At 49.1% G+C, this 27,983-nt stretch overlaps 1 protein-coding gene across 8 annotated transcripts in view; it reads left to right on the top strand.

The window, feature by feature from the left end:
* Positions 1-12,602: 12,602 nt before the first annotated feature.
* PLEKHA5 (pleckstrin homology domain containing A5) overlaps positions 12,603-27,983 on the top strand; it is an 87,316-nt gene continuing 71,935 nt past the window's right edge. For 5 of the 8 annotated variants that reach the window (XM_075210823.1, XM_075210820.1, XM_075210819.1 and 2 more), the window contains exons 1-3: positions 12,608-12,743; positions 12,823-12,899; positions 21,440-21,497. In XM_075210823.1, the coding sequence (XP_075066924.1) occupies positions 12,652-12,743; positions 12,823-12,899; positions 21,440-21,497 (227 nt within the window). In that variant the 5' untranslated portion in view covers positions 12,608-12,651. Of the gene's footprint in view, positions 12,744-12,822; positions 12,900-21,439; positions 21,498-27,983 lie in introns of all 8 variants that reach the window. The other 3 variants (XM_075210818.1, XM_075210817.1, XM_075210828.1) reach the window with 2 other exon arrangements.

Raw genomic sequence — 27,983 nt, 5'->3', positions numbered from 1 at the left:
GTAAAATCCAAAAAGCCAAAGTTCACTAAAATTAGCAAAAAAAGAAAATTGAAATCATCTGAGGAAAAACTTAAACTTGCCAATATGCCATTTCCGACACTGAGTGGCAAGGAACGGCTTAGGCCCTGGCCCGTGTTCATGACTAGTGGTCCAGCTTCACACAACGATCTAAGCGCTCCTCCCCCCCCCTCTAAAAAATGTAAGAGAGTTAAGCTGTCATCAACAACACAGCAAACAACTCTGCCTTCTAAAGAGATGTCATCACAAATCCCCAAGGAGAGTCCAAGGGTGTTGGTGGTTGCGAAGCCTGACCTTCCCATCACTGTACGGGAAGAGGTGACTCCTTCCACCATTTGCAGCACACCCTCTGCATATGCTGGAAGGATCACCCACAGTGCAGTTACAGATTTGGCTAATGAAGGTGTCAATGTTGTACACTGGGAGGAGGATATTGATGTAGCTGGCGCTGAAGAGGAACTTGACGAGGAGGATGGTGATGTGGTTATCCTAAATGAGGCACCAGGGGGGGAAACAGTTGTTGTCCATGGGATGAAAAAGCCCATCCTAATGCCTGGCCAGAAGACCAAGAAATCCACCTCTTCGGCCTGGAATTATTTCTATCCCAATCCGGACAACAAATGTATGGCCATATGTACCTTATGTAAAGCTCAAATAAGCAGGGGTAAGGATCTTGGCCACCTAGGGACATCTTCCCTTATACGTCACCTGAAGAACCTTCATAATTCAGTGTTTAGTTCAGGACCTGTGGCTAGGACCGTCAGCAGTCCAGGGACACCTAAATCCCTTGGTCCTGTTGTATCCACACCAGCAACACCCTCCTCGTCAATTTCCTCCACAATCTCGATCAGAGATAGTCCTGCAGTCCAGAAATATTAGTACCAGAGATTAAACTATGTTCACTGTTCCTGCAGTCCAGAAATATTAGTACCAGCGATTAAACTACGTTCACTGTTCCTGCAGTCCAGAAATATTAGTACCAGAGATTAAACTACGTTCACTGTTCCTGCAGTCCAGAAATATTAGTACCAGAGATTAAACTACGTTCACTGTTCCTGCAGTCCAGAAATATTAGTACCAGAGATTAAACTACGTTCACTGTTCCTGCAGTCCAGAAATTCTAGTACCAGAGATTAAACTACGTTCACTGTTCCTGATTGGTTTGTTAAAGTGCGAATGTCCTATTTTAACAACATCAGGGTGGGTGGGAGGGCCCAAGGACAATTTCATCTTGCACCTCTAGCAAACTGCCATCCTGTCTGCCTAGATGGGCCACGTGTTTGTGCCGCCCACTTGTGTCGCTTTCCTTAGACATCCAGCTACCTCGGTGCAACCTTTTGGACTAAAAACAATATTGTGAGGTGTGAGGTGTTCCGAATAGACTGGAAATTAGTGGAAATTAATGTTATTGAGGTTAATAATAGTGTAGGAGTGGAAAAAAAAACAAAAATATGGATTTTAGCACTTTTTATGCTTTTTTTTAAAAAAAATCAGAACCCAAAACCCAAAATCAGAACCAAAACCTTTCGTGGGGTGTTTTGGCAAAACAAATCAGAACCCAAAATCCAAAACACCAAAAGTGGCCGCTGCACACCCCTAATTATTACCTGTCCTCTTGCATCTAAAAGTAAATATTGACAAAACTGACACAATCTCTGATATTTATTGATGGCAATTTCCCCATTAGGTCCAGACAGAGATTAACCCCCTCACGATAGGAGGTAATTAGCCATTAATGACTGGAGTTAACCTGGGTTCACAACTATGTAACCTGACTGCAGATGGGATGTCTCTAACGATTTCACCAACGACTGAAACAATGATCTTACAGATTGATACGTACAACTACACAATTTACCTGCACGTATGTGATCTTCATCTCTCATAACCAACCAGAACTAAGCACATTTTATGCTAATTTCCCTCAAGTGATGGGACTTTCACTCGGTAGAATCAAATATTAAAACCACAAAAATACACATTTTCTGAATGTTTTCCCATAGTCACTTATATCCATTTAGCACAGCCCAAGAAAATGACCCTAAATGTTATGTCCTACCTCTCCGCAGTGTGGGTGTACCAGACTTATATACTATGCAGCAGTTCTGTGCTAAGAACAATGGTATCATGTGTTCCTAACGCAATATATAAACTAACAAATAATCAAACATCTAAAAAAATTACCTGAATAAAAAGTAATGGGGATTGAAGAGGTTTATTTAGGAACAAGGTAAATGTATTAAAAGAAAGAAATGTTATATATTAATTTTACACAGGAATATATAGCAGCTTCTCTCTGGGCTTTGAAGGTATAGGGGGTGCTGTGATTTGTCTGAACAGTGGCTGCAGTAATGCCCAATACCTCTGCTGCTGCCCATCTGCGGGTTCTTGCCCAGTTGCGCCCGTCTCACCTGTAGTTGACGGACAGGAAGGGACTAATAATAAGAATACTTTACGCTTCTGCCACTTTTGAGAGTATTTGCCTTTGAATTACCAGCATTTAAAGGATGATATTATCTGATGTGTAAACTGGAATAAATAAATTTCTGTTTTTATTAGCAAAGAACTTGGAAGACATTGCGTTAGCTGCTACGATCAATCATGTTACGGCTTTTTCATAGTGATAATCATTTAAAACAATAGTATGTAGGTAATCTAGTTACGGTATTTTATCTCCTTACAATGGTAAAAAGCAGATGATGTTAGTTTGCCCTACAGTAGGAGGATTCTAGTGTCGATGTCATCATCAACATTTATTTATATAGTGCCAGCAAATTCCGTTACGCTTTACAATGCGGAACAAACAGTAATAATACAATACTGGGCAATACAGACAGACAGAGAGGTAAAAGGGCCCTGCTCACAAGCTTACAATCTATGGGACAATGGTCTGATACACAAGGCCATGTGCTACATCATATTGCACTTTGCACCAGCTAGAATGCAAAGGTAAAAAGTATTTAGTGAGCTGCGTGATCCAGTCACACAACTAGGTTGGCCAGAGGGTTGTGTCTTGTGGGAGATTAAGATGCTGGTTGAGGAATATTATAAGCTTGTTTTAAGAGGTGGGTTTTCAGAGAACGCTTGAAGGTTTGAAGACTAGAGGAAAATCTTACCGTGCGAGGGAGGGAATTCCACAAAATAGGTGCAGCCCGAAAAAAGTTCTGTAACCGAGAATGGGAGAATGTGATGAGAGTGGAAGAGAGACACAGATCTTGTGCAGAACAGAGGTGTCGAGTTGGGAGATATTTTGAGACAAGTGAGGAAATGTATGTCGGTGCAATTTTGTTGATGGCCTTGTATGTTAGTAGAAGAATTTTATATTGGATTCATTGATAAACAGGCAACCAATGTAGAGACTGACAGAGTGGCTCAGCAGAGGAAGAACGGTTTGCAAGGAAAATCAGTCTAGCCGCTGCGTGCAAAATAGATTGTAGGGGTTGAAGTCTGACTTTGGGATCAGTAAGAAGGGAATTGCAATAGTCGATGCGGGAGATGATAAGTGCATGAATTAAGGTTTTTGCAGTGTATTGTGTGAAATATGTGCATATTCTGGAAATGTTCTTTAGATGTATGTAACATGATTTAGATATAAAGTCGATGTGGGGAACAAAGGATAGTTGTGAATCAAGGATTACACCAAGCAGCCAGCTTACGGGATGAGACTTATGGTCATGTTATCAACAGAAATAGAAATGTAAGGCAGGAAGCTTCTGCTTTTAGATGGGAATATTATTAATTCAGTTTTTGAAAGATTGAGTTTGAGTTGGCGAGAAGACATCCAAGATGAAATGGCAGAAAGACAGTCAGTAACGCGGGACAACACAGATGGTGAGAGATCAGGAGAGGATAGATAGATTTGTGTATCATCCGCATAGAGATGATACTGAAATCCAAGAGAAGTGGTGTAGATAGAGAATAGCAGAGGACCTAGGACTGAGCCTTGTGGTCTCCAACTGATAAAGGAAGTGGAGCAGAGGTGGATCCAGAGAAATTAACACTGAAAGAGCGATTAGATAGGTAGGATGAGAACCAGGATAGGACAGTGCCTTCAAGACCTAGGGATTGTAGTGTTTGTATGAGGAGAGAGTGGTCAACAGTGTCAAATGCAGCAGAGAGATCCAGGAGAATTAGAAGAGAGTATTGGCCTTCGGTTTTTGCTGTGATCAAATCATTAACAACCTTGGTCAGTACAGTCTCTGTGGCGTGTTGAGAGTGAAAACCTGGCTGAAGAGAATCCAGTAGGTTGTTTGCTGTAAGAAACTGTGTGAGGCGAGTGTAGGCAATTCTCTTGAGAAGCTTGGGGGGGCGGGAGCTGGGAGATGGGGCGGTAATTTGAGAGTTTGGGTCAGAATTTTGTGATTTCAAAATAGGCGTAATCACTGCATGGTTGTATAATGACGGGAAGATACCAGTAGAGAGAGAGAGATTACAGTTTTTAGTTAGAGGGGGAATGAGCACAGGAGACAGGGACCTACCAATTTGTGAGGGAATCGGATCAAGATGACAGGAGGTAGAGTAGGAAGATGAGAACAGAGTAGAAACTTCCTCTTCATTTGTGGGATCAAATGAAGACTGTCAGAGGATGCTGGGAAGGAATTGGGCTGATTGCTTGTCGAGGGAGATGACACCATTTCAAGTCTGATCTTATCTATTTTGTCCTTGAAATAGGAAGCAAGATCCTGGGCACTGATGGTAGTCTGAAGGTTTGGGGTGGGAGGGTTTAGAAGAGATTTAAATGTGTTAAAAAGGCGTTTGGGATTAGAAGCCTGAGCATAGATGAGAGATTGGAAGTATGTTAGTTTTGCAGTGTCCAGAGCATTTTGATAGATGTGGTAGATATCAGTAGATGATGAAATCATTAGAGGTACAAGAATTACGTCAGTGACGTTCTGCTTTACGAGAAAGTTTTTGTAGAATTCACAGTGTATAGTCTCATACCACCCGACATATATATATAAATCAGGACAAAATAAGGCCTGCCCCCAATCTACCCAACTCCCCCACTCAAAACACAGACTGCAAAATCCCATTCACTTAAGTATAACCATCTATTCCCAGGCCGGCACAGCTGGACTGTCCCGCTGGAGAGATGGGATCTATGCCTACGGGTAATGAGACCGCATACAGCAGGATTTATTTTTTCTCCCGGAATGTTTTTGTTCCTGAGAATTTATTTTTTAAAGACCAATGAAATCGACAAAACATTTTCGAAAGCTCTGATTCAGTTTGTGGATTATAAGAATTGCGTTGGATTTAAAATGTTTCCCGTGTATTAGAAATGAAGAATTCTCACCGGGTAACTAAAAGAAGAGCCCGTGGAATTCAAATGAAGACATTGGTGAAATTGTAGAGTATTAATATTGGTTAGTTTATTTAATAATTGTGTATTTTATATTTATTTTAGTACAATGGAATAACGGGGTATTGTGAGCCGGGCATACATTGGGGCAAACACCGAGAGACTTCCGATAGTTCTGGTGCAGTCAGATCCCTTGAGAGCAATGATCACTCTCCTACCTCAGCCAGTTTGGATTAACAGCCCATCTTCTCCCCTGCTGGTCCTGGATATAAGGGGTGTAGGATGCAGGAACAGAGGATCGCAGTTATACCAGGGAAAGGTTTGGTTCCCTCCTGCTGTGGCTTGGCTGGAAAAGTGGGGCTCCAATGTCTCTGACACAAAGGTCAGCTTGGCTCTCAGCGGCCTTTAACAATGTATGTGGGGGGGCTCCAGTCGTCTGTCACACTTCTCCCCGAATATTTTTACCTCCCAGTCTTCTTTATCCCTAGGTGCCCTACAGGTGGTACATTATGGGCTAGCGCTAGTAACTGGGCATGATATCGTTGTCCGTATCTGGCCAGGGCTCGCTTCAGGATCGCTGTCAGATACAACAACTCATCATCCTTGTCTGTCGGTAAGTGAGCCAGAGAGTGGTCAGTATGATGTGGTGTTATTCCTGCCCCGCCTATCCTGTCTATTCCTGGCAAACAGAATCAAGCTCCTAATATCTAATTTATTTCACCATCCATCTCCCCTACATCTGTGACTGCACCTCACTTCTCTTCTACTTTGCTGACTGTGGCCCGTTTCTCCTTTATGTCCCTGACTGTACTCCATTTCTTCTCCAGCTCCGAGACATCACCCACTTCTCTTCTATTTTCCTGTCTGCACCTCGCTTCTACTCTGGCTCCCCAGCTTCACCAATGCTTCTCTAATACTTTGCTGACAGCAAACAACTTCTCCCCTAACTGCACCCGACTTCTCTTCTACATCCTTGACTGCACCCTGCTTCTCTTTTAGCACAACTGCACCTTACTTCTTCTCCAGCACACACTTTACTCTGGCTGCACCCCAACTTCTCCTCTAACACCCGGTTCCTCCTCTGGCACTCTGGCTGCACCCCAACTTCTCCTCTAACACCCGGTTCCTCCTCTGGCACTCTGGCTGCACCCCAACTTCTCCTCTAACACCCGGTTCCTCCTCTGGCACCCCAACTTCTCCTCTAACACTCGGTTCCTCCTCTGGCACTCTGGCTGCATCCCATTTCTCCAACAGCTCCCCAAATTTTTCTCCAGGACACTGCCTCTCAACCAGCATTCTGGCTGCACCTCAGCTTCCCCTAAAGCACCCTGGCTGCACCCCAGCTTCTCCTCCAGCACCCTGCTTTGCCTCCAGAACCTCAGCTTCTTGTTTTGCACCCTGCGTCTCTAGCACACTGGCTGCACCCGTTTCTCCTCCAGCACCCAGACTGCACCCCGGCTTCTCCTCTTGCACTCTGGCTGCACCCCACATCTCATCCTGCACCCTGGCTTCTACTCCAGAAACCTGACTGCATCCCAGCTTCTCCTCCTGCACCCTGGTTTCTCTTCCAGCAACCTGACTGCACACCAGCTTCACCTCCAGCACCCTGGTTTCTTCTCCAGCAACTTGACTGTACCCCAGCTTCACCTCCTTCACCGTGGTTTCTCCTCTAGCACCCTGGCTGCACCCCACTTCTCAAGCACCCTGGCTGCACCCCAGCTTCTCCTCCTGCACCCTGGTTTCTCCTTCATCACCCTGGCTGCTCTTCAGCTTCTCCTCCTGCACCCTGGTTTCTCCTCCAGCACCCCAGCTGCACCCGAACTTCTCCTCCTGCACCCTGGTTTCTCCTTCATCACCCTGGCTGCTCCTCAGCTTCTCCTCCTGCACCCTGGTTTCTCCTCCTTCTCCCTCAGCACCCCAGCTTCTCCTCCTGCACCCTGGTTTCTCCTTCATCACCCTGGCTGCTCCTCAGCTTCTCCTCCAGGTCCCTGGCTGCACCCCAGCTTCTCCTCCTGCACCCTGGTTTCTCCGCCAGCACCCCACTTCTCCAACACCCTGGCTGCACCCCAGCTTCTCCTCCTGCACCCTGGTTTCTCCTCCTTCTCCCCCAGCACCCCAGATATCTCCTCCTGCACCCTGGCTGCCCCCCAGCTTCTCCTCCAGCACCCTGGCTGCACCCCAGCTTCTCCTCCTGCACCCTGGTTTCTCCTCCTTCTCCCTCAGCACCCCAAATATCTCCTCCTGCACCCCAGCTTCTCCTCCTGCGCCCTGGCTGCACCCCAGCTTCTCCTCCTGCACCCTGGCTGCACCACATTTCTCCTCCTGCACCCTGGCTGCACCCCAGCTTCTCCTCCTGCACCCTGGTTTCTCCTCCTGCACCCTGGCTGCACCACACTTCTCCTCCTGCACCCTGGTTTCTCCTCCCGCACCCTGGCTGAACCCCAGCTTCTCCTCCTACATCCTGGTTTCTCCTTCATCACCCTGGCTGCTCCTCACCTTCTCCTCCAGCTGGCTGCACCCCAGATTCTCCTCCTGCACCCTGGCTGCACCCCAGCTTCTCCTCCTGCACCCTGGCTGCACCCCAGCTTCTCCTCCTGCACCCTGGTTTCTCCTTCATCACCCTGGCTGCTCCTCAGCTTCTCATCCAGCTCCCTGGCTGCACCCCAGCTTTTCCTCCAGCACCCCAGCTGCACCCCACTCCTCCAGCACCCTGGCTGCACCCCAGCTTCTCCTCCTGCACCCTGGTTTCTTCTCCTGCACCCCAGCTTCTCCTCCTGCACCCTGGTTTCTCCTTCATCACCCTGGCTGCTCCTCAGCTTCTCCTCCAGCTCCCTGGTTTCTCCTCCTGCACCATGGCTGCACCCCAGCTTCTCCTCCTGCACCCAAGCTTCTCCTCCTGCACCCTGGTTCCTCCTTCATCACCCTGGCTGCTCCTCAGCTTCTGCTTCAGCTCCCTGGCTGCACCCCAGCTTCTCCTCCTGCACCCTGGTTTCTCCTCCAGCACCCCACTTCTCCAGCACCCTGGCTGCACCCCAGCTTCTCCTCCTGCACCCTGGTTGCTCCTCATTCTCCCTCAGCACCCTAGATATCTCCTCCTGCACCCCAGCTTCTCCTCCAGCACCCTGGCTGCACCCCAGCTTCTCCTCCTGCACCCTGGTTTCTCCTTCATCACCCTGGCTGCTCCTCAGCTTCTCCTCCAGCTCCCTGGCTGCACCTCAGCTTTTCCTCCAGCACCCTGGCTGCACCCCAGCTTCACCTCCTGCACCCTGGTTTCTCCTTCATCACCCTGGCTGCACCCCAGCTTCACCTCCTGCACCCAAGCTTCACCTCCTGCACCCTGGTTTCTCCTTCATCACCCTGGCTGCTCCTCAGCTTCTGCTCCAGCTCCCTGGCTGCACCCCAGCTTCTCCTCCTGCACCCTGGTTTCTCCTCCAGCACCCTGGCTGCACCCCAGCTTCACCTCCTGCACCCTGGTTTCTCCTTCATCACCCTGGCTGCACCCCAGCTTCACCTCCTGCACCCTGGTTTCTCCTCCTGCACTCTGGCTGCACCCCACATCTCATCCTGCACCCTGGCTTCTACTCCAGAAACCTGACTGCATCCCAGCTTCTCCTCCTGCACCCTGGTTTCTCTTCCAGCAACCTGACTGCACACCAGCTTCACCTCCAGCACCCTGGTTTCTTCTCCAGCAACTTGACTGTACCCCAGCTTCACCTCCTTCACCGTGGTTTCTCCTCTAGCACCCTGGCTGCACCCCACTTCTCAAGCACCCTGGCTGCACCCCAGCTTCTCCTCCTGCATCCTGGTTTCTCCTTCATCACCCTGGCTGCTCTTCAGCTTCTCCTCCTGCACCCTGGTTTCTCCTCCAGCACCCCAGCTGCACCCGAACTTCTCCTCCTGCACCCTGGTTTCTCCTTCATCACCCTGGCTGCTCCTCAGCTTCTCCTCCTGCACCCTGGTTTCTCCTCCTTCTCCCTCAGCACCCCAGCTTCTCCTCCTGCACCCTGGTTTCTCCTTCATCACCCTGGCTGCTCCTCAGCTTCTCCTCCAGGTCCCTGGCTGCACCCCAGCTTCTCCTCCTGCACCCTGGTTTCTCCGCCAGCACCCCACTTCTCCAACACCCTGGCTGCACCCCAGCTTCTCCTCCTGCACCCTGGTTTCTCCTCCTTCTCCCCCAGCACCCCAGATATCTCCTCCTGCACCCTGGCTGCCCCCCAGCTTCTCCTCCAGCACCCTGGCTGCACCCCAGCTTCTCCTCCTGCTCCCTGGTTTCTCCTCCTTCTCCCTCAGCACCCCAAATATCTCCTCCTGCACCCCAGCTTCTCCTCCTGCACCCTGGCTGCACCACATTTCTCCTCCTGCACCCTGGCTGCACCCCAGCTTCTCCTCCTGCACCCTGGTTTCTCCTCCCGCACCCTGGCTGAACCCCAGCTTCTCCTCCTACATCCTGGTTTCTCCTTCATCACCCTGGCTGCTCCTCACCTTCTCCTCCAGCTGGCTGCACCCCAGATTCTCCTCCTGCACCCTGGCTGCACCCCAGCTTCTCCTCCTGCACCCTGGCTGCACCCCAGCTTCTCCTCCTGCACCCTGGTTTCTCCTTCATCGCCCTGGCTGCTCCTCAGCTTCTCCTCCAGCTCCCTGGCTGCACCTCAGCTTTTCCTCCAGCACCCCAGCTGCACCCCACTTCTCCAGCACCCTGGCTGCACCCCAGCTTCTCCTCCTGCACCCTGGTTTCTTCTCCTGCACCCCAGCTTCTCCTCCTGCACCCTGGTTTCTCCTTCATCACCCTGGCTGCTCCTCAGCTTCTCCTCCAGCTCCCTGGCTGCACCTCAGCTTCTCCTCCAGCACCCTGGCTGCACCCCACTTCTCGAGCACCCTGGCTGCACCCCAGCTTCTCCTCCTGCACCCTGGTTTCTTCTCCTGCACCCCAGCTTCACCTCCTGCACCATGGTTTCTCCTTCATCACCCTGGCTGCACCGCAGCTTCTCCTCCTGCACCCTGGTTTCTCCTCCTGCACCCCAGCTTCTCCTCCTGCACCCTGGTTTCTCCTCCAGCACCCCAGCTTCTCCTCCTGCACCCTGGTTTCTCCTCCTGCACCCCAGCTTCTCCTCCTGCACCCTGGTTTCTCCTCCTGCACCCCAGCTTCTCCTCCTGCACCCTGGTTTCTCCTCCAGCACCCCAGCTGCACCCCAACTTTACCTCCTGCACCCTGGTTTCTCCTTCATCACCCCAGCTTCACCTCCTGCACCCTGGTTTCTCCTTCATCACCCTGGCTGCTCCTCAGCTTCTCCTCCAGCTCCCTGGCTGCACCCCAGCTTCTCCTCCTGCACCCTGGCTGCTCCTCAGCTTCTCCTCCTGCACCCTGGCTGCACCCCAGCTTCTCCTCCTGCACCCCAGATATCTCCTCCTGCACCCCAGCTTCTCCTCCTGCTCCCTGGTTTCTCCTCCTTCTCCCTCAGCACCCCAAATATCTCCTCCTGCACCCCAGCTTCTCCTCCTGCGCCCTGGCTGCACCCCAGCTTCTCCTCCTGCACCCTGGCTGCACCACATTTCTCCTCCTGCACCCTGGCTGCACCCCAGCTTCTCCTCCTGCACCCTGGTTTCTCCTCCCGCACCCTGGCTGAACCCCAGCTTCTCCTCCTACATCCTGGTTTCTCCTTCATCACCCTGGCTGCTCCTCACCTTCTCCTCCAGCTGGCTGCACCCCAGATTCTCCTCCTGCACCCTGGCTGCACCCCAGCTTCTCCTCCTGCACCCTGGCTGCACCCCAGCTTCTCCTCCTGCACCCTGGTTTCTCCTTCATCACCCTGGCTGCTCCTCAGCTTCTCCTCCAGCTCCCTGGCTGCACCTCAGCTTTTCCTCCAGCACCCCAGCTGCACCCCACTTCTCCAGCACCCTGGCTGCACCCCAGCTTCTCCTCCTGCACCCTGGTTTCTTCTCCTGCACCCCAGCTTCTCCTCCTGCACCCTGGTTTCTCCTTCATCACCCTGGCTGCTCCTCAGCTTCTCCTCCAGCTCCCTGGCTGCACCTCAGCTTCTCCTCCAGCACCCTGGCTGCACCCCACTTCTCCAGCACCCTGGCTGCTCCTCAGCTTCTCCTCCAGCTCCCTGGCTGCACCTCAGCTTTTCCTCCAGCACCACAGCTGCACCCCACTTCTCCAGCACCCTGGCTGCACCCCAGCTTCTCCTCCTGCACCCTGGTTTCTTCTCCTGCACCCCAGCTTCTCCTCCTGCACCCTGGTTTCTCCTTCATCACCCTGGCTGCTCCTCAGCTTCTCCTCCAGCTCCCTGGCTGCACCTCAGGTTCTCCTCCAGCACCCTGGCTGCACCCCACTTCTCCAGCACCCTGGCTGCACCCCAGCTTCTCCTCCTGCACCCTGGTTTCTTCTCCTGCACCCCAGCTTCACCTCCTGCACCCTGGTTTCTCCTTCATCACCCTGGCTGCACCGCAGCTTCTCCTCCTGCACCCTGGTTTCTCCTCCTGCACCCCAGCTTCTCCTCCTGCACCCTGGTTTCTCCTCCAGCACCCCAGCTTCTCCTCCTGCACCCTGGTTTCTCCTCCTGCACCCCAGCTTCTCCTCCTGCACCCTGGTTTCTCCTCCAGCACCCCAGCTTCTCCTCCTGCACCCTGGTTTCTCCTCCAGCACCCCAGCTTCTCCTCCTGCACCCTGGTTTCTCCTTCATCACCCTGGCTGCTCCTCAGCTTCTCCTCCAGCTCCCTGGCTGCACCTCAGCTTCTCCTCCAGCACCCTGGCTGCACCCCACTTCTCCAGCACCCTGGCTGCACCCCAGCTTCTCCTCCTGCACCCTGGTTTCTTCTCCTGCACCCCAGCTTCACCTCCTGCACCCTGGTTTCTCCTTCATCACCCTGGCTGCACCGCAGCTTCTCCTCCTGCACCCTGGTTTCTCCTCCTGCACCCCAGCTTCTCCTCCTGCACCCTGGTTTCTCCTCCAGCACCCCAGCTTCTCCTCCTGCACCCTGGTTTCTCCTCCTGCACCCCAGCTTCTCCTCCTGCACCCTGGTTTCTCCTCCAGCACCCCAGCTTCTCCTCCTGCACCCTGGTTTCTCCTCCAGCACCCCAGCTTCTCCTCCTGCACCCTGGTTTCTCCTTCATCACCCTGGCTGCACCCCAGCTTCTCCTCCTGCACCCTGGCTGCACTCCCCTTCTCCCCTTCTCCCCCCTCCCCTGACTTGCTCGTCCTCCCCGGGGGGCGGGGCCTGGGGCGCGCTGCCGCCACACCGCGCTGTGATTGGCCGGCTGGTGTCAGGGAGCGGGGCCGCGCAGCGCGCACAAGGAGAGAAGCTGTGCGCGCTCCCGCTACGGTACAGACATGGCGGCGGATCCGAGCCCGGACTGGGTCCTCTCCCTGCCCCGGGCGTGGGGCTACGGGATCACCGGGGGCGGCCGCGTCTTCTTCACCAAGTAAGCGCCCTTCATACATGTTACATACGTCTCACATACATGTTACATACGTGTCCCGCTGACATGTCTCTCCCCACAGTGAGGAAGCCAAGAGCACAAGCTGGCTGCACCCGGGGACCGGAGAGACGGTGCTGACCGGGCACAGGAGGAGCCCAGGTAACCTGCTGTTATACTCTGTGCTGCTGTGTGTCCTGTGTCATACTCAGTTCTGCTCTATGTCCTGTGTCATACTCAGTCCTGCTCTATGTCCTGTGTCATACTCAGTGCTGCTCTATCTATGTCCTGTGTCATACTCAGTGCTGCTCTATGTCCTGTGTCATACTCAGTGCTGCTCTATCTATGTCCTGTGTCATACTCAGTGCTGCTCTATCTATGTCCTGTGTCATACTCAGTGCTGCTCTATGTCTTGTGTCATACTCAGTGCTGCTCTATCTATGTCCTGTGTCATACTCAGTGCTGCTCTATGTCCTGTGTCATACTCAGTGCTGCTCTATGTCCTGTGTCCTACTCAGTGCTGCTCTATCTATGTCCTGTGTCATACTCAGTGCTGCTCTATCTATGTCCTGTGTCATACTCAGTGCTGCTCTATCTATGTCCTGTGTCATACTCAGTGCTGCTCTATCTATGTCCTGTGTCATACTCAGTGCTGCTCTATCTATGTCCTGTGTCATACTCAGTGCTGCTCTATCTATGTCCTGTGTCATACTCAGTGCTGCTCTATCTATGTCCTGTGTCCTACTCAGTGCTGCTCTATGTCCTGTGTCCTACTCAGTGCTGCTCTATCTATGTCCTGTGTCATACTCAGTGCTGCTCTATCTATGTCCTGTGTCATACTCAGTGCTGCTCTATCTATGTCCTGTGTCATACTCAGTGCTGCTCTATCTATGTCCTGTGTCATACTCAGTGCTGCTCTATCTATGTCCTGTGTCATACTCAGTGCTGCTCTATCTATGTCCTGTGTCATACTCAGTGCTGCTCTATCTATGTCCTGTGTCATACTCAGTGCTGCTCTATGTCCTGTGTCATACTCAGTGCTGCTCTATGTCCTGTGTCATACTCAGTGCTGCTCTATGTCCTGTGTCGTACTCAGTGCTGCTCTATGTCCTGTGTCGTACTCAGTGCTGCTCTATGTCCTGTGTCGTACTCAGTGCTGCTCTATGTCCTGTGTCATACTCAGTGCTGCTCTATCTATGTCCTGTGTCATACTCAGTGCTGCTCTATCTATGTCCTGTGTCATACTCAGTGCTGCTCTATCTATGTCCTGTGTCATACTCAGTGCTGCTCTATCTATGTCCTGTGTCATACTCAGTGCTGCTCTATCTATGTCCTGTGTCATACTCAGTGCTGCTCTATGTCCTGTGTCGTACTCAGTGCTGCTCTATGTCCTGTGTCGTACTCAGTGCTGCTCTATGTCCTGTGTCATACTCAGTGCTGCTCTATGTCCTGTGTCATACTCAGTGCTGCTCTATCTATGCCCTGTGTCATACTCAGTGCTGCTCTATGTCCTGTGTCATACTCAGTGCTGCTCTATCTATGTCCTGTGTCGTACTCAGTGCTGCTCTATGTCCTGTGTCATACTCAGTGCTGCTCTATCTATGTCCTGTGTCATACTCTGTGCTGCTGTGTGTCCTGTGTCATACTCAGTGCTGCTCTATGTCCTGTGTCATACTCAGTGCTGCTCTATGTCCTGTGTCATACTCAGTGCTGCTCTATCTATGTCCTGTGTCATACTCAGTGCTGCTCTATCTATGTCCTGTGTCATACTCAGTGCTGCTCTATCTATGTCCTGTGTCATACTCAGTGCTGCTCTATCTATGTCCTGTGTCATACTCAGTGCTGCTCTATGTCCTGTGTCATACTCAGTGCTGCTCTATCTATGCCCTGTGTCATACTCAGTGCTGCTCTATGTCCTGTGTCATACTCAGTGCTGCTCTATCTATGTCCTGTGTCGTACTCAGTGCTGCTCTATGTCCTGTGTCATACTCAGTGCTGCTCTATCTATGTCCTGTGTCATACTCTGTGCTGCTGTGTGTCCTGTGTCATACTCAGTGCTGCTCTATGTCCTGTGTCATACTCAGTGCTGCTCTATGTCCTGTGTCATACTCAGTGCTGCTCTATCTATGTCCTGTGTCGTACTCAGTGCTGCTCTATGTCCTGTGTCATACTCAGTGCTGCTCTATCTATGTCCTGTGTCATACTCTGTGCTGCTGTGTGTCCTGTGTCATACTCAGTGCTGCTCTATGTCCTGTGTCATACTCAGTGCTGCTCTATGTCCTGTGTCATACTCAGTGCTGCTCTATCTATGTCCTGTGTCATACTCAGTGCTGCTCTATCTATGTCCTGTGTCATACTCAGTGCTGCTCTATCTATGTCCTGTGTCATACTCAGTGCTGCTCTATCTATGTCCTGTGTCATACTCAGTGCTGCTCTATCTATGTCCTGTGTCATACTCAGTGCTGCTCTATCTATGTCCTGTGTCATACTCAGTGCTGCTCTATGTCCTGTGTCATACTCAGTGCTGCTCTATGTCCTGTGTCATACTCAGTGCTGCTCTATGTCCTGTGTCATACTCAGTGCTGCTCTATGTCCTGTGTCATACTCAGTGCTGCTCTATGTCCTGTGTCATACTCAGTGCTGCTCTATGTCCTGTGTCATACTCAGTCCTGCTCTATGTCCTGTGTCATACTCCGTGCTGCTCTATCTATGCCCTGTGTCATACTCAGTGCTGCTCTATGTCCTGTGTCATACTCAGTGCTGCTCTATGTCCTGTGTCATACTCAGTGCTGCTCTATGTCCTGTGTCATACTCAGTGCTGCTCTATCTATGTCCTGTGTCATACTCAGTGCTGCTCTATCTATGTCCTGTGTCATACTCAGTGCTGCTCTAGGTCATACAATGCACTGTATATAGCATCTGTCATACTCAGTACTGCTATATATCATGTATATTACATTCTAGTGCTATTCTATATCATCATCAACATTTATTCATATAGCGCCAGCAGATACCGTAGCGCTTTACAATTGGAAGCAAACAACAATACTGGGTAATACAGACAGAGAGATAAGAGGGCCCTGCTCACAGCTTACAGTCTATGGTATTCTATATATTATGTCATATATATTACACAGTATACAGTACTGTTATATGTCATCCTATATATAATGTATTGTATCCCACCCCTGTCATACACAACACAGATCAGACACAGCATTACACCACTGACAAGTGAAGGGAATAACACTGAATATCTGGTTACAATGACACCTGACAGGGGTGGGATATATTAGGCAGCAAGTGACCAGTCAGTTCTTGAAGATGATGTGTTGGAAGCAGGAAAAATGGGCAACGTAAGGATCTGAGCGACTTTGACAAGGGTCAAATTGTGATGGTTAGATGACTGGGTCAGAGCATCTCCAAAGCAACAGGTCTTGTGGGGTGTTCCCGGTATGCCGTGGTTAGTACCTACCTAAAGTGGTCCAAGGAAGGACAACCAGTGAACCGGAGACAGGGTCATGGGCGCCCAAGGATCACTGATGCGCGTGGGGCGCTAAGACTATCTGTGTGCTCCAATCCCACAGAAGAGCTACTGTAGCACTGTTGCTGAGGAAGTTCATGCTGGCTGTGATAGGTGTCAGATCACACAGAGCATCGCAGCTTGCTGGGTATGGGGCTGCGCAGCCACAGACCGGTCAGAGAGCCCATGCTGAGCCCTGACCACCACTGAAAGTGCCTACAATGGGCACATGAGCACCAGAGCTGGACCATGGAGCAATGGAAGAAGGTGGCCTGGTCTGATGAACCACGTTTTCTTTTACACCATGTGGACAGCCGGGTGCGTGTGCATCATGTACCTGGGAAGAGATGGCACCAGGATGCACTATGGGAAGAAGGCAGCCGGCGGAGGCAGTGTCATGCTCTGGGCAATGTTCTGCTGGGAAACCTTGGGTCCTGGCATTCATGTGGATGTTACAATGACACGTACCACCGGCCTAAACATTGTTACAGACCAAATACACCCCTTCATGGCAGCGGTATTCCCTGATGGTAGTGGCCTCTTTCAGCAGGATAATGCTCCCTGTCACACTGCAGGAATGGTTTGAGGGTTTGAGGAACGGGACAAAGAGGTCAAGGTGCTGACTTGGCTCCAAATTCCCCAGATCTCAGTCTGACCGAGCATCTGTGGGATGTGCTGGAAAAACAAGTCCGAGCCATGGAGGCCCCACCTCACAACTTACAGAACTTAAATGATCTGCTGCTAATATCTTGGTGCCAGATCCCACAGGACCCCTTCACAGGTCTTGTGGAGGCCTCAACGGGTCAGAGCTGTTTTGGTAGCAAGATGGGGACTTACACAATTATTATGCAGGTGGTTTTAATGTTGTCTGGTCAGTGTATATCATGTATAATACACTATACAACCTGTCATACTCAGTACTGCATTCAGTAATGTATAATACACTTACACTCAGTACTGCTATAACTATCAAATAATGCACAGTATACAGCATCTGTCATAGTCACTACTAATCAATAAAACATATAATACACTATACAGCCAATGTCATACTCTAGTACTGCTCTATATATTATATAATGCACCATATACAACCTGTCACATACTCTGTACTACTATATATAATGTATAATACACTGTCATGCTCAGGACTTATAATTACTATATGTCTTACTCAGTAGTGCTATCTATGACTTATAATGCACTGCATAAAGCCAGTGTTAAACTGTGACCGTACAACCAACACCATTCAAGTGAAAAACAAACAAACTGAGAATAAAAACCTTCTATACCCCAGTTGCATAAGTGTGCACACCCTTAGACTAATACTTTGCAGGAACACCTTTTGCTTTTATTATAGTTATAATAGTGTGTATGTGTATATATAGATATATAAAATACTTTGCACTGGACTTTCTATCTCCCTCTTCCCTGCAGACAAGGTGCATCAGGTTGTGAGGGGTTTTCCTGTGTTCGGCTCTGTAGCTCATTCCACAGGTTCTCCATGGGATTGAGGACTGGGCCACTCCAAGGGGTAAATGTATTAAGTTCTGATTTTTGCAAGTTGCCGTTATTTGGCGACTTTGCAATGAAAATTTAAAGCGGCTTTAAAGTCATTGGCGCTTTAAATATTCACTTTAAAGTTAATACTTTTACCCCCAAAACGTTCTCTTCCTTTTCTGAAGCCACCGCTGGCTGATTTGGATCGTTACCATGTTGGAAGTTCCTCTTCATCTTTAGTTTTCTGACTGAGGCCATCAGGTTTTGTGATAAGATATCTTGGAGCTATGTCCTCTGTCCTGACTAGGTCTCTGCCCACCCCCCCCATGCCTCACACTAGGTGATCTGTGGGTAGTGAGTGGCTTTATCTTTGTGCCAAACATATCTTTTAGGATGAAGGCCACAAAGTTGAACCTTAGACTCATCAGACCATAAGACATTTTCACACATGGTTTGGAGTATTTTTTGCAAAATTTACAACAACTTAGATGTTGTTTTTTGTAGTAAATGTTTTTCATCCCATCACCCTACACCAAAGCCCAGATATGTGCAGAATACGGGAGGTTCCTGCCAGAAATCCCTGCAGCTCCTGTAATGTTTCTATAGCCTCTTAGTAGCCGCCCTGATGAGTTATCTTCTTGTACTGTCACCAGCTTTGGACGGACGTTGCCGGTCTCGGCAGTGTCCCTGATGTGCCACATTGTCTCCACTTGTCTTCACAGTGTTCCATGGTACATTTAATGCCATTAATATTCCTTTATACCCCTCTCCTGATTGGTACCTTTAAATGATGAGATCAATAGATATTTTGAATCCTACAGGAACAGCTGATCTTTATTTGGTTTTAATCACTTTCATTGCTGTTAGGTGTATGTAACGTGATATTCAATGTGGTTATCTCTGAAAGGGTGTGTACACTTGTGCAACCATGGTATTATAGGATTTCTATTCTTCAGTTATTTATTTTATTTGATCTTCAGTTGAATTTTATTGGCTGCAACGTCAAATTAAAGGTGGTGACGATGCAGCCAATAAAGTGCTGGACATAGTGCAATATATATATATATATATAATGTCCAGCCTGTCTCATACTCACTACTGCTATATATAATTGTGTAATGAAATGTGAAGTTCTACTCGCTGTGTAATATGCAGGAAGAGGGAGGAAGGGTCTGACGGTGTAATATGCAGGAAGAGGGAGGAAGGGTCCGGTGGTGTAATATGCAGGAAGAGAGAGGAAGGGTCCGGCGGTGTAATATGCAGGAAGAGGGAGGAAGGGTCCGGCGGTGTAATATGCAGGAAGAGGGAGGAAGGGTCCGGCGGTGTAATATGCAGGAAGAGGAAGGAAGGGTCCGGCGGTGTAATATGCAGGAAGAGGGAGGAAGGGTCTGGCGGTGTAATATGCAGGAAGAGGGAGGAAGGGTCTGGCGGTGTAATATGCAGGAAGAGAGAGGAAGGGTCCGGTGGTGTAATATGCAGGAAGAGGGAGGAAGGGTCCGGTGGTGTAATATGCAGGAAGAGGGAGGAAGGGTCTGACGGTGTAATATGCAGGAAGAGAGAGGAAGGGTCCGGTGGTGTAATATGCAGGAAGAGGGAGAAAGGGTCCGGTGGTGTAATATGCAGGAAGAGGGAGGAAGGGTCCGGTGGTGTAATATGCAGGAAGAGAGAGACGAAGGGTCCGGTGGTGTAATATGCAGGAATAGAGAGACGAAGGGTCCGGCGGTGTAATATGCAGGAATAGAGAGACGAAGGGTCCGGCGGTGTAATATGCAGGAAGAGAGACGAAGGGTCCGGCGGTGCAATATGCAGGAAGAGAGAGACACGAAGGGTCCGGCGGTGTAATATGCAGGAAGAGAGAGACGAAGGGTCCGGCGGTGTAATATGCAGGAAGAGAGAGACGAAGGGTCCGGCGGTGTAATATGCAGGAAGAGAGACGAAGGGACCGGTGGTGTAATATGCAGGAAGAGAGAGACGAAGGGTCCGGTGGTGTAATATGCAAGAAGAGGGAGAAAGGGTCTGGCTGTGAATTATGCAGGAAGATGGAGGAAGGGTTCCGGTGGTGTAATATGCAGGAAGGGGGAGGAAGGGTCTGGCGGTGTAATATGCAGGAAGGGGGAGGAAGGGTCTGACGGTGTAATATGCAGGAAGAGAGAGGAAGGGTCCGGCGGTGTAATATGCAGGAAGAGGGAGGAAGGGTCCGGTGGTGTAATATGCAGGAAGAGGTAGGAAGGGTCCGGCGGTGTAATATGCAGGAAGAGGGAGGAAGGGTCCGGCGGTGTAATATGCAGGAAGAGGGAGGAAGGGTCCGGCGGTGTAATATGCAGGAAGAGGGAGGAAGGGTCCGGCGGTGTAATATGCAGGAAGAGGGAGGAAGGGTCCGGCGGTGTAATATGCAGGAAGAGGGAGGAAGGGTCCGGCGGTGTAATATGCAGGAAGAGGGAGGAAGGGTCCGGCGGTGTAATATGCAGGAAGAGGGAGGAAGGGTCCGGCGGTGTAATATGCAGGAAGAGGGAGGAAGGGTCTGGCGGTGTAATATGCAGGAAGGGAGAGGAAGGGTCCGGTGGTGTAATATGCAGGAAGAGAGAGGAAGGGTCCGGTGGTGTAATATGCAGGAAGAGAGAGACGAAGGGTCCGGTGGTGTAATATGCAGGAAGAGGGAGGAAGGGTCCGGTGGTGTAATATGCAGGAAGAGGTAGGAAGGGTCCGGCGGTGTAATATGCAGGAAGAGGGAGGAAGGGTCCGGCGGTGTAATATGCAGGAAGAGGGAGGAAGGGTCCGGCGGTGTAATATGCAGGAAGAGGGAGGAAGGGTCCGGCGGTGTAATATGCAGGAAGAGGGAGGAAGGGTCCGGCGGTGTAATATGCAGGAAGCGGGAGGAAGGGTCTTGTCCGGCTCCGGCCTTTTCATGCGGCCAGACACAGTGGTCTGTAAATATTTGCAGGAAATAGCGGTGGCTGCCGGCTGCCGCGATCTGGTGCGGTGCCGCAGACATGTATTTGGCTGCTGTCCACACGCAGGATTTGCTGGCAGTTTCCTGCTGGGGACGCAGGTTTGTAGGTGAGACCCTCGGCCCGTTCTTCCATGGCTGAAAAACGCCCCATGTAGAGGTAGATGACACACACAAAGTGTCTACAAAAGTGTGAGCATTATGTGCCGTATCCAGACTGCCTCTGGCGGATCAGCTCTGTTGGCCTCAATCTAATAACTGTTGGACAATATCCTCTGGAAACGCAGATGGCTGTTTCCCTCTATAAATAATGTAGTGATTGCAGAAAAGTTTGTATTAAACCCGCGGAGTAGCTCCATGTCTGTGGAGCCTTGTCACATTCTCGGGGACTATACGGATGATATCTCTGAATATTCCAGTGCACGTGTAGGCAGAACTTAGATTTACCAAACGCACTTGGCTAAGTGTACAAGTGCGCTAGTCAGACTAGAGAGAGATCTCCGCATGGTGTCGGATAAGGATCACCTGCTTAGTCTAGCCACACCCCCAGGGGGCGCATATTATGGTCGCACCTGTACCTGCTGCTTTCTGTTCCCAGTACTAGTAGCTACACTGCGCAAGGTGACATCTCACACACAGGGTTATGTTATTTATCGGTTGTCTGCCATGGGAGGGATGACTGTCCACACTGGATGCTCTTTATACACCTGTGCTTTGTGTTTACCCTTCTAGATCTACCCACAGGATGGGAAGAGGCCTATACGTTTGAAGGTGCGAGATACTACATAAAGTAAGTGACATTAGGGTATTTCTGTGTCATTTCATGCTCTATCAATGATGGAAACTATGGGAGCACGAGCTTCCCGGGGGTACGGAGTATGGGGACCTGTTGTTCTGCGTTTGTGATATCCAGACACTGTTGTTTTGTGGCAGACGTGACTCACAGGGTTGTTAAAGGAGCAGTAGGGTATTGTCAGCTGATATATTGCTTTTTGTCATGTCTAATGACTGTTGTGCTGCTTTGTTCTCCTGTGATTGTGCAATCTCTGCTGTCTCTGATCATTAATGTTATAGACCTGGTGACCCACAATACACTGGTCCTGTTACCTGGAAATAAACCCCTGACTCACATACAGGAAAGTAGGAAGAAAATATATGTTACACTTGGGAGATTGTCCTTCCTCAGAGGCTGCGATGTTATTTCATCTGGTTCTATCGCTGGTAATACGCGGCCTCATAGCGGCAGTGATCAGCGGTCGCGGGCTGTGCTAACCATAGGTAATGACGTACACATCTTACCGTGTATTTATCCATGTATTGTCACATCCTGGAGAATCATTTATATAGAGCCACCAGTTCTGCAGCGCTGTACAGAGAATATCTGTCATTCACATCGGTCCCTGCCCCATTGGAGCTTACAATCTAAATCCCCTAACATACACACACAGACCGAGAGAGACTAAGGGCAATTTAACAGCAGCCAATTAACCTACTAGTATGTTTTTGGAGTGTGTGAGGAAACCAGAGCACCCAGAGGAAACCCACGCAAACACAGGGAGAACATACAAACTCCACACTGATAAGGCCATGGTCAGGAATTGAACTCATGACCCCAGTGCTGTGAAGCAGAAGTGCTAACCACTCAGCCACCGTGCTGCACATGATTTAATAGCAGTAAATTAACCTACTAATATGTTTTTGGAGTATGAAAGGCTTAGGCACTCTGCTGCCCATATATATTTATATTATATACATGCTGCCAGCCCCCTGTCTTCTCTTGTGGGCCCAAGAGCTTCTCTCTATCTCGTTGAGCACAGTGCTGATGTAGTGCTCTTGGTGTAGCTGGGAGGGAGCGTTCCTGACTCATGAAATGCACCTTTATTGAGCAATCACTTCAGGTTTGTACATGTTGAATGAAAGGCTGGAAATGAGTTTCTCAGAGCTGGCCGGCTGCGAGTCTCTGAGGAATTCAGACCAAATCCCTAGAGAGGACCAGTGTGCCGTAATCCACATTGAGCGCAAGGAGGAGGGGGGTCCCCAAATCTGAGCTATACACAGAGCAGAGACCCCTCCTCTATTGAAGATTTATGTCTCCCAGCGACCCTGGGGTCTCGTACATCTTTATACATATTTTCTAGCTGCACATCCTGTTTATCTGTCAGATTCTGTTTTCCCATGATCCCATGTCACATACAGTATGCTGAGATCTCACAGGGCTGCTGTCTCCTGAGACTCCGGCATCCAGCAATATATTTATCTCTTTATCTCTCTGTACACGGAGGGGTGTGTCTGTGTGTAGTGTGTACATAGATGGGTGTTTGTAGTATGTACGTAGGTGTGTATAGTGTGTACATAGATGGGTGTGTGTGAGGTGCACGTTTGTGTAGTGTTTGTAGTATGCACATGGATGTGTGTAGTGTGTGTGTGTACATAGATGGGTTTGTGTGTATAGTGTGTGAGGTGCGCGTGTGTGTGTAGTGTTTGTAGTATGTACATAGGTGTGTGTAGTGTGTACATAGATAGGTGTTTGTAGTATGTACATAGGTGTGTGTAGTGTGTACATAGATAGGTGTTTGTAGTATGTACATAGGTGTGTATAGTGTGTGCATAGATAGGTGTTTGTAATATGTACATTGATGTGTGATGCGTGTGTGTACATAGATGTGTGTGTGTGTGTATAGCGTGTGTGTGTGTGTGTAGTGTTTGTAGTATGTACATAGATGTGTGTGTAGTGTGTACATAGATGGGTGTGTGTGTGTGGTGCGTGTGTATTGTGTACATACAGTCATGGCCAAAAGTTTTGAGAGTGACACAAGTATTGGTTTTCACAGTTTGCTGCTTCAGTGTTTTTAGACCTTGTTGTCAGATGTTGCTGTGTTATACTGAAGTAACATTACAGCATTTCATAAGTGTCAAAGGCTTTTATTGACAATTACATTAAGTTTATTCAAAGAGTCAATATTTGCAGTGTTGACCCTTCTTTTTGAAGACCTCTGCAATTCGCCCCGGCATGCTGTCAATCAACTTCTGGGCCACATACTGACTGATGGCCGCCCATTCTTGTCTAATCAATGCTTGGAGTTTGTCAGAATTTGTAGGTTTTTGTTTGTCCACCCGCCTCTTGAGGATTGTCCACAAGTTCTCAGTGGGATTAAGGTCTGGGGAGTTTCCTGGCCATGGACCCAAAATTTCAATGTTTTGATCACTGAGCCACTTAGTTATCACTTCTGCCTTATGGCAAGGTGCTTCCTCATGATGGAAAAGACATTGTTCATCACCAAACTGTTCTTGGATGGTTGGTAGAAGTTGCTCTTGGAGGATGTTTTGGTACCATTCTTTATTCATGGCTGTGTTCTTAGGCAAAATTGTGAGTGAGCCCACTCCCTTGGCTGAGAAGTAACCCCAGACATGAATGGTCTCAGGATGCTTTACTGGTGGCATGACACAGGACTGATGGTAGCGCTCACCTTTCCTGCTCCGGACAAGCGTTTTTCCAGATGCCTCAAACAATCTGAAAGGGGATTCATCAGAGAAAATGACTCTACCCCAGTCCTCAGGAGTTAAATCTCTGTACCTTTTGCAGAATATCAGTCTGTCCCTGATGTTTTTCCTGGAAAGAAGTGGCTTCTTTGCTGGCCGTCTTGACACCAGGCCATCCTCCAAAAGTCTTTGCCTCACTGTATGTGCAGAGGCACTCACACCTGCCGGCTGCCATTCCTGAGCTAGCTCTGCACTGGAGGTGCCCCGATCCCGCAGCTGAATCAACTTTAGGAGATGGTCCTGGCGCTTGCTGGACGTTCTTGGGCATCCTGAAGCCTTCTTCACAACTATTGAACCTCTCTCCTTGAAGTTCTTGATGATCCAATAAATGGTTGATTTAGGTGCAATCTTGCTAGCAGCAATATCCTTGCCTGTGAAGTCCTTTTTGTGCAAAGCAATGATGGCTGCACGTGTTTCCTTGCAGGTAACCATGGTTAACAGAGGAAGAACAATGATTTCAAGCACCACCCTTCTTTTAAAGCTTCCAGTCTGCTATTCTAACTCAATCAGCATGACAGAGTGATCTCCAGCCTTGTCCTTGTCAACACTCTCACCTGTGTTAATGAGAAAATCACTGACCTGATGTCAGCTGGTCATTTTGTGGCAGGGCTGAAATGCAGTGCAAATGTTGTGTTTGGGATAAAGTTAATTGTCATGGCAAAGAGGGACTTTGAAATTAATTGCAATTCATCTGATCACTCTTCATGACATTCTGGAGTATATGCAAATTGCCATCATATAAACTGAGGCAGCAGACTTTGTGAAAATAATATTTGTCATTCTCAAAACTTTTTTGGCCATGACTGTAGATGGGTGTGTGTAGTGTGCAAGTATAGTGTGTACATAGATGGCTGTGTGTGTGGTGCGCGTGTTTAGTGTGTACATAGATGGGTGTGTGTAGTGTGTTTGTAGTATGCATACAGATGTGTACTTAGATGTGCATAATGTGCAAGCGTAGTGTGTGTATAGTGTGTACATAGATGTGTGTGTGTGGTGCGCGTATGTATAGTGTGGGCATGGGTGGGTGTGTGTAGTGTGGGCATGGGTGGGTGTGTGTAGTGTGGGCATGGGTGGGTGTGTGTAGTGTGGGCATGGGTGGGTGTGTGTAGTGTGGGCGTGTGTGTAGTGTGGGCATGGGTGGGTGTGTGTAGTGTGGGCATGGGTGGGTGTGTGTAGTGTGGGCATGGATGTTTGTTTGTCTGGCAGCTCCCCGCTAGCACTGTGTAAAGCCGGGAGCCTTCCTCTGTCTGTATTTGTACTGCGCTAGGCTGATGTTGCCGCCATCAATAGATCAGGCAGTCGGGCTGGGTACATACTACAGAAATTTTCTCCCAATTTATTATCAATAACGATTTTACCAACAACTGATAAAAAAAATTAAATAAATGAAGCCCCGATCAGCAGCCGGTTCACGTGTACACACTAAGCACCTGACTCACTACGATCCTGACTCTGCGCACTCCATAGAGATCTATGGACACTGCAGGATTCGAGCGACATCGCTCTATCGTTGAACCAGATTTTTAGTCCGGTTTAAAAATCAAACAAACGGTACGATGAGCTCTGGAACGATAATGGTTCATCGCTGGAGCGTACACACTAATGCAATATCGGACCTAGCGGTGATTTATCGTGTGCCTAATTCTTCTTCCGCACGTGCTGGAGACTCTCTAACCGTCTATATAAATGGTGACGTCTGATGTCATCGCTTATAATGAGTGATCTCTGATGTTACGGATATTGGTGGTCACGTCGGTCCCTGGCATTGTCTATATGTAACTCCAAAACTCCTCGGTGATTTGCAATGTACTTATAACTTACATCCAGTGATCAGTTATGTTATAAACTGGGGGAGCCGGAGTTCCTTTTTTTTTTTTTTTATCAATGGCGATTTTATTGGAGCCCATAAATGATCCCTGTTCCTTATCACCCCGGGGTGATCCTCTCTACGTCACGCCTTCAGTGGTGGGCGTGGCGGTGTATTTATGGGGCCCCTCGTGTGTGATGAAGAGCGTATGTCTTGTCCTCACTGTGTCAGAATCTAGCGATACCCAATGGTCACCTATTTAGCGGTAAGTTGTGATTTTCTTATACAGAGGGTCCTGTTAGTAACGCGTTATAGAGCTAATTACTGTATCCCCCGTCATCGTGATGTGATGTAGAAGGATAATATCTGGTTGGGTTTATATGTGTGACGTGTTACAGGAGCATTCTGCATGAGACGTGTGTTGTACATGTGACTGTGGTACGCTAAGCTCCCTACATGAAATAATGAACACGTATGTTCTGCTTGGTGTCCCACCTCTAACACCAGTCCCAGTGGTTGTTTTCAGTGTCCACCGTTTGTTTTTGTGTTCCTCCCTGTTGTATATCCGCAACATTGGTGAGTCCGGAAACTATTGCTCCTAATAAACAGTAACGTCTCCGAGAAAATAAACGTTTCTTCCTTTGTTTTTACCGCAGTTTTTACTCGCTCAGTCAGCGAATGAAGCGCTGCTCCCATTGAGCGCTCAGCGGCGGTATCTGAGCACACTCATTGCAACATGAAGGAATCTGCTCATGCAGATCGCTGGTCGCTAGGGAAATGCGCTGTATTTTGTTTCATGCTCTGTCCGGACCGGAGCACAGTGCGCTGATCCAGCCTCCATATAAATGTTAGAGGTTTCACACTGCTGAGCGCTGAGGCTGGATTATTTTTATTTGTAATGAAAATAGAGTTAATTGCATTACTTTACCTCCATCTAGTACATTCTTCCTACAACACAGCTTGTGATGAAACGCGTTGTGATGGGATTTGCCTAGTCTCTGGGTAGGGTGACCATGCCGTGATGTTGGCGAGTGGTACATGTCAGAGACCCGTCACGTTAGCCGTTTCTATGGAGGATAAGCCTGACCTGTCTCGCGTTCAGTGATGAGATTTGGGTAGGTGTTGGGCCATCAAATAACCTGACTGATGGTTCGAAGGAGCTGCGCTCCTGAAAAACACAGACTACTTTGGTGGACTCTCATTACATATATTCATGTATTCAGATGGCTAGATGATCAGTAGTCTGACACGTGCGTATCGGCATTGATCGGGTAAATCCGGGCTCGTTTAGTGAAATAAGTTTTGTTGCATTAGCTGCACTCTGTTTGCTGTGGTGTAATGAGTCTTCCATGCACCCAGACTGTTAATGTGATGTAACTGCTGAAGGACGAGGCTTTGAAGGACGATTCTCACACAGCGCAGGTCTCTAAGGTCTCTTTACTAGCTGGGTGCCGGACGGGTCGTGTGGCAGAGAACCCCTGAGACATAGCAGCTAGACGGCCTCCAGAACCTATAAACCCAGCAGTGATACTTGGGATGGGCTGGATATTATGTTATGAATGCACCATCCCTGCTCCTTCCCAGTAATTATGTCCATGTAAATCTATACTACACCCACCCCTGGTAATGACCTTCTAAAGCTGCAGTAATGGTCTCGTAAATCTCAGCTTTGCCGCTTTTATTGTGCATCATAAACACTTCTTTGTGCATCTTATTTTTAGTTAGTAACTACAAAGTGTGTATTATTATTATTATTATTATTATTATTATTATTATTATTATTATTATTATAGATAATTGTCTTCTCCTGTTGTCATTGTTGGAAGAGAAGAATGTTTGTTAGACTTTGAATAAAAGCCAAAATAACCAATTTCCCTTAAGGAACAGGTGAAGCTGTAACATATATATCGATATTTCAGTGTTTGGTAA

The sequence above is a fragment of the Mixophyes fleayi genome, chromosome 4 (genome assembly GCF_038048845.1).
Source record: "Mixophyes fleayi isolate aMixFle1 chromosome 4, aMixFle1.hap1, whole genome shotgun sequence".
In the NCBI taxonomy this organism is placed as follows: domain Eukaryota; kingdom Metazoa; phylum Chordata; class Amphibia; order Anura; family Limnodynastidae; genus Mixophyes; species Mixophyes fleayi.
Note: the sequence above shows the minus strand (reverse complement) of the source record. Positions and strands in the feature narration are given on the sequence as shown.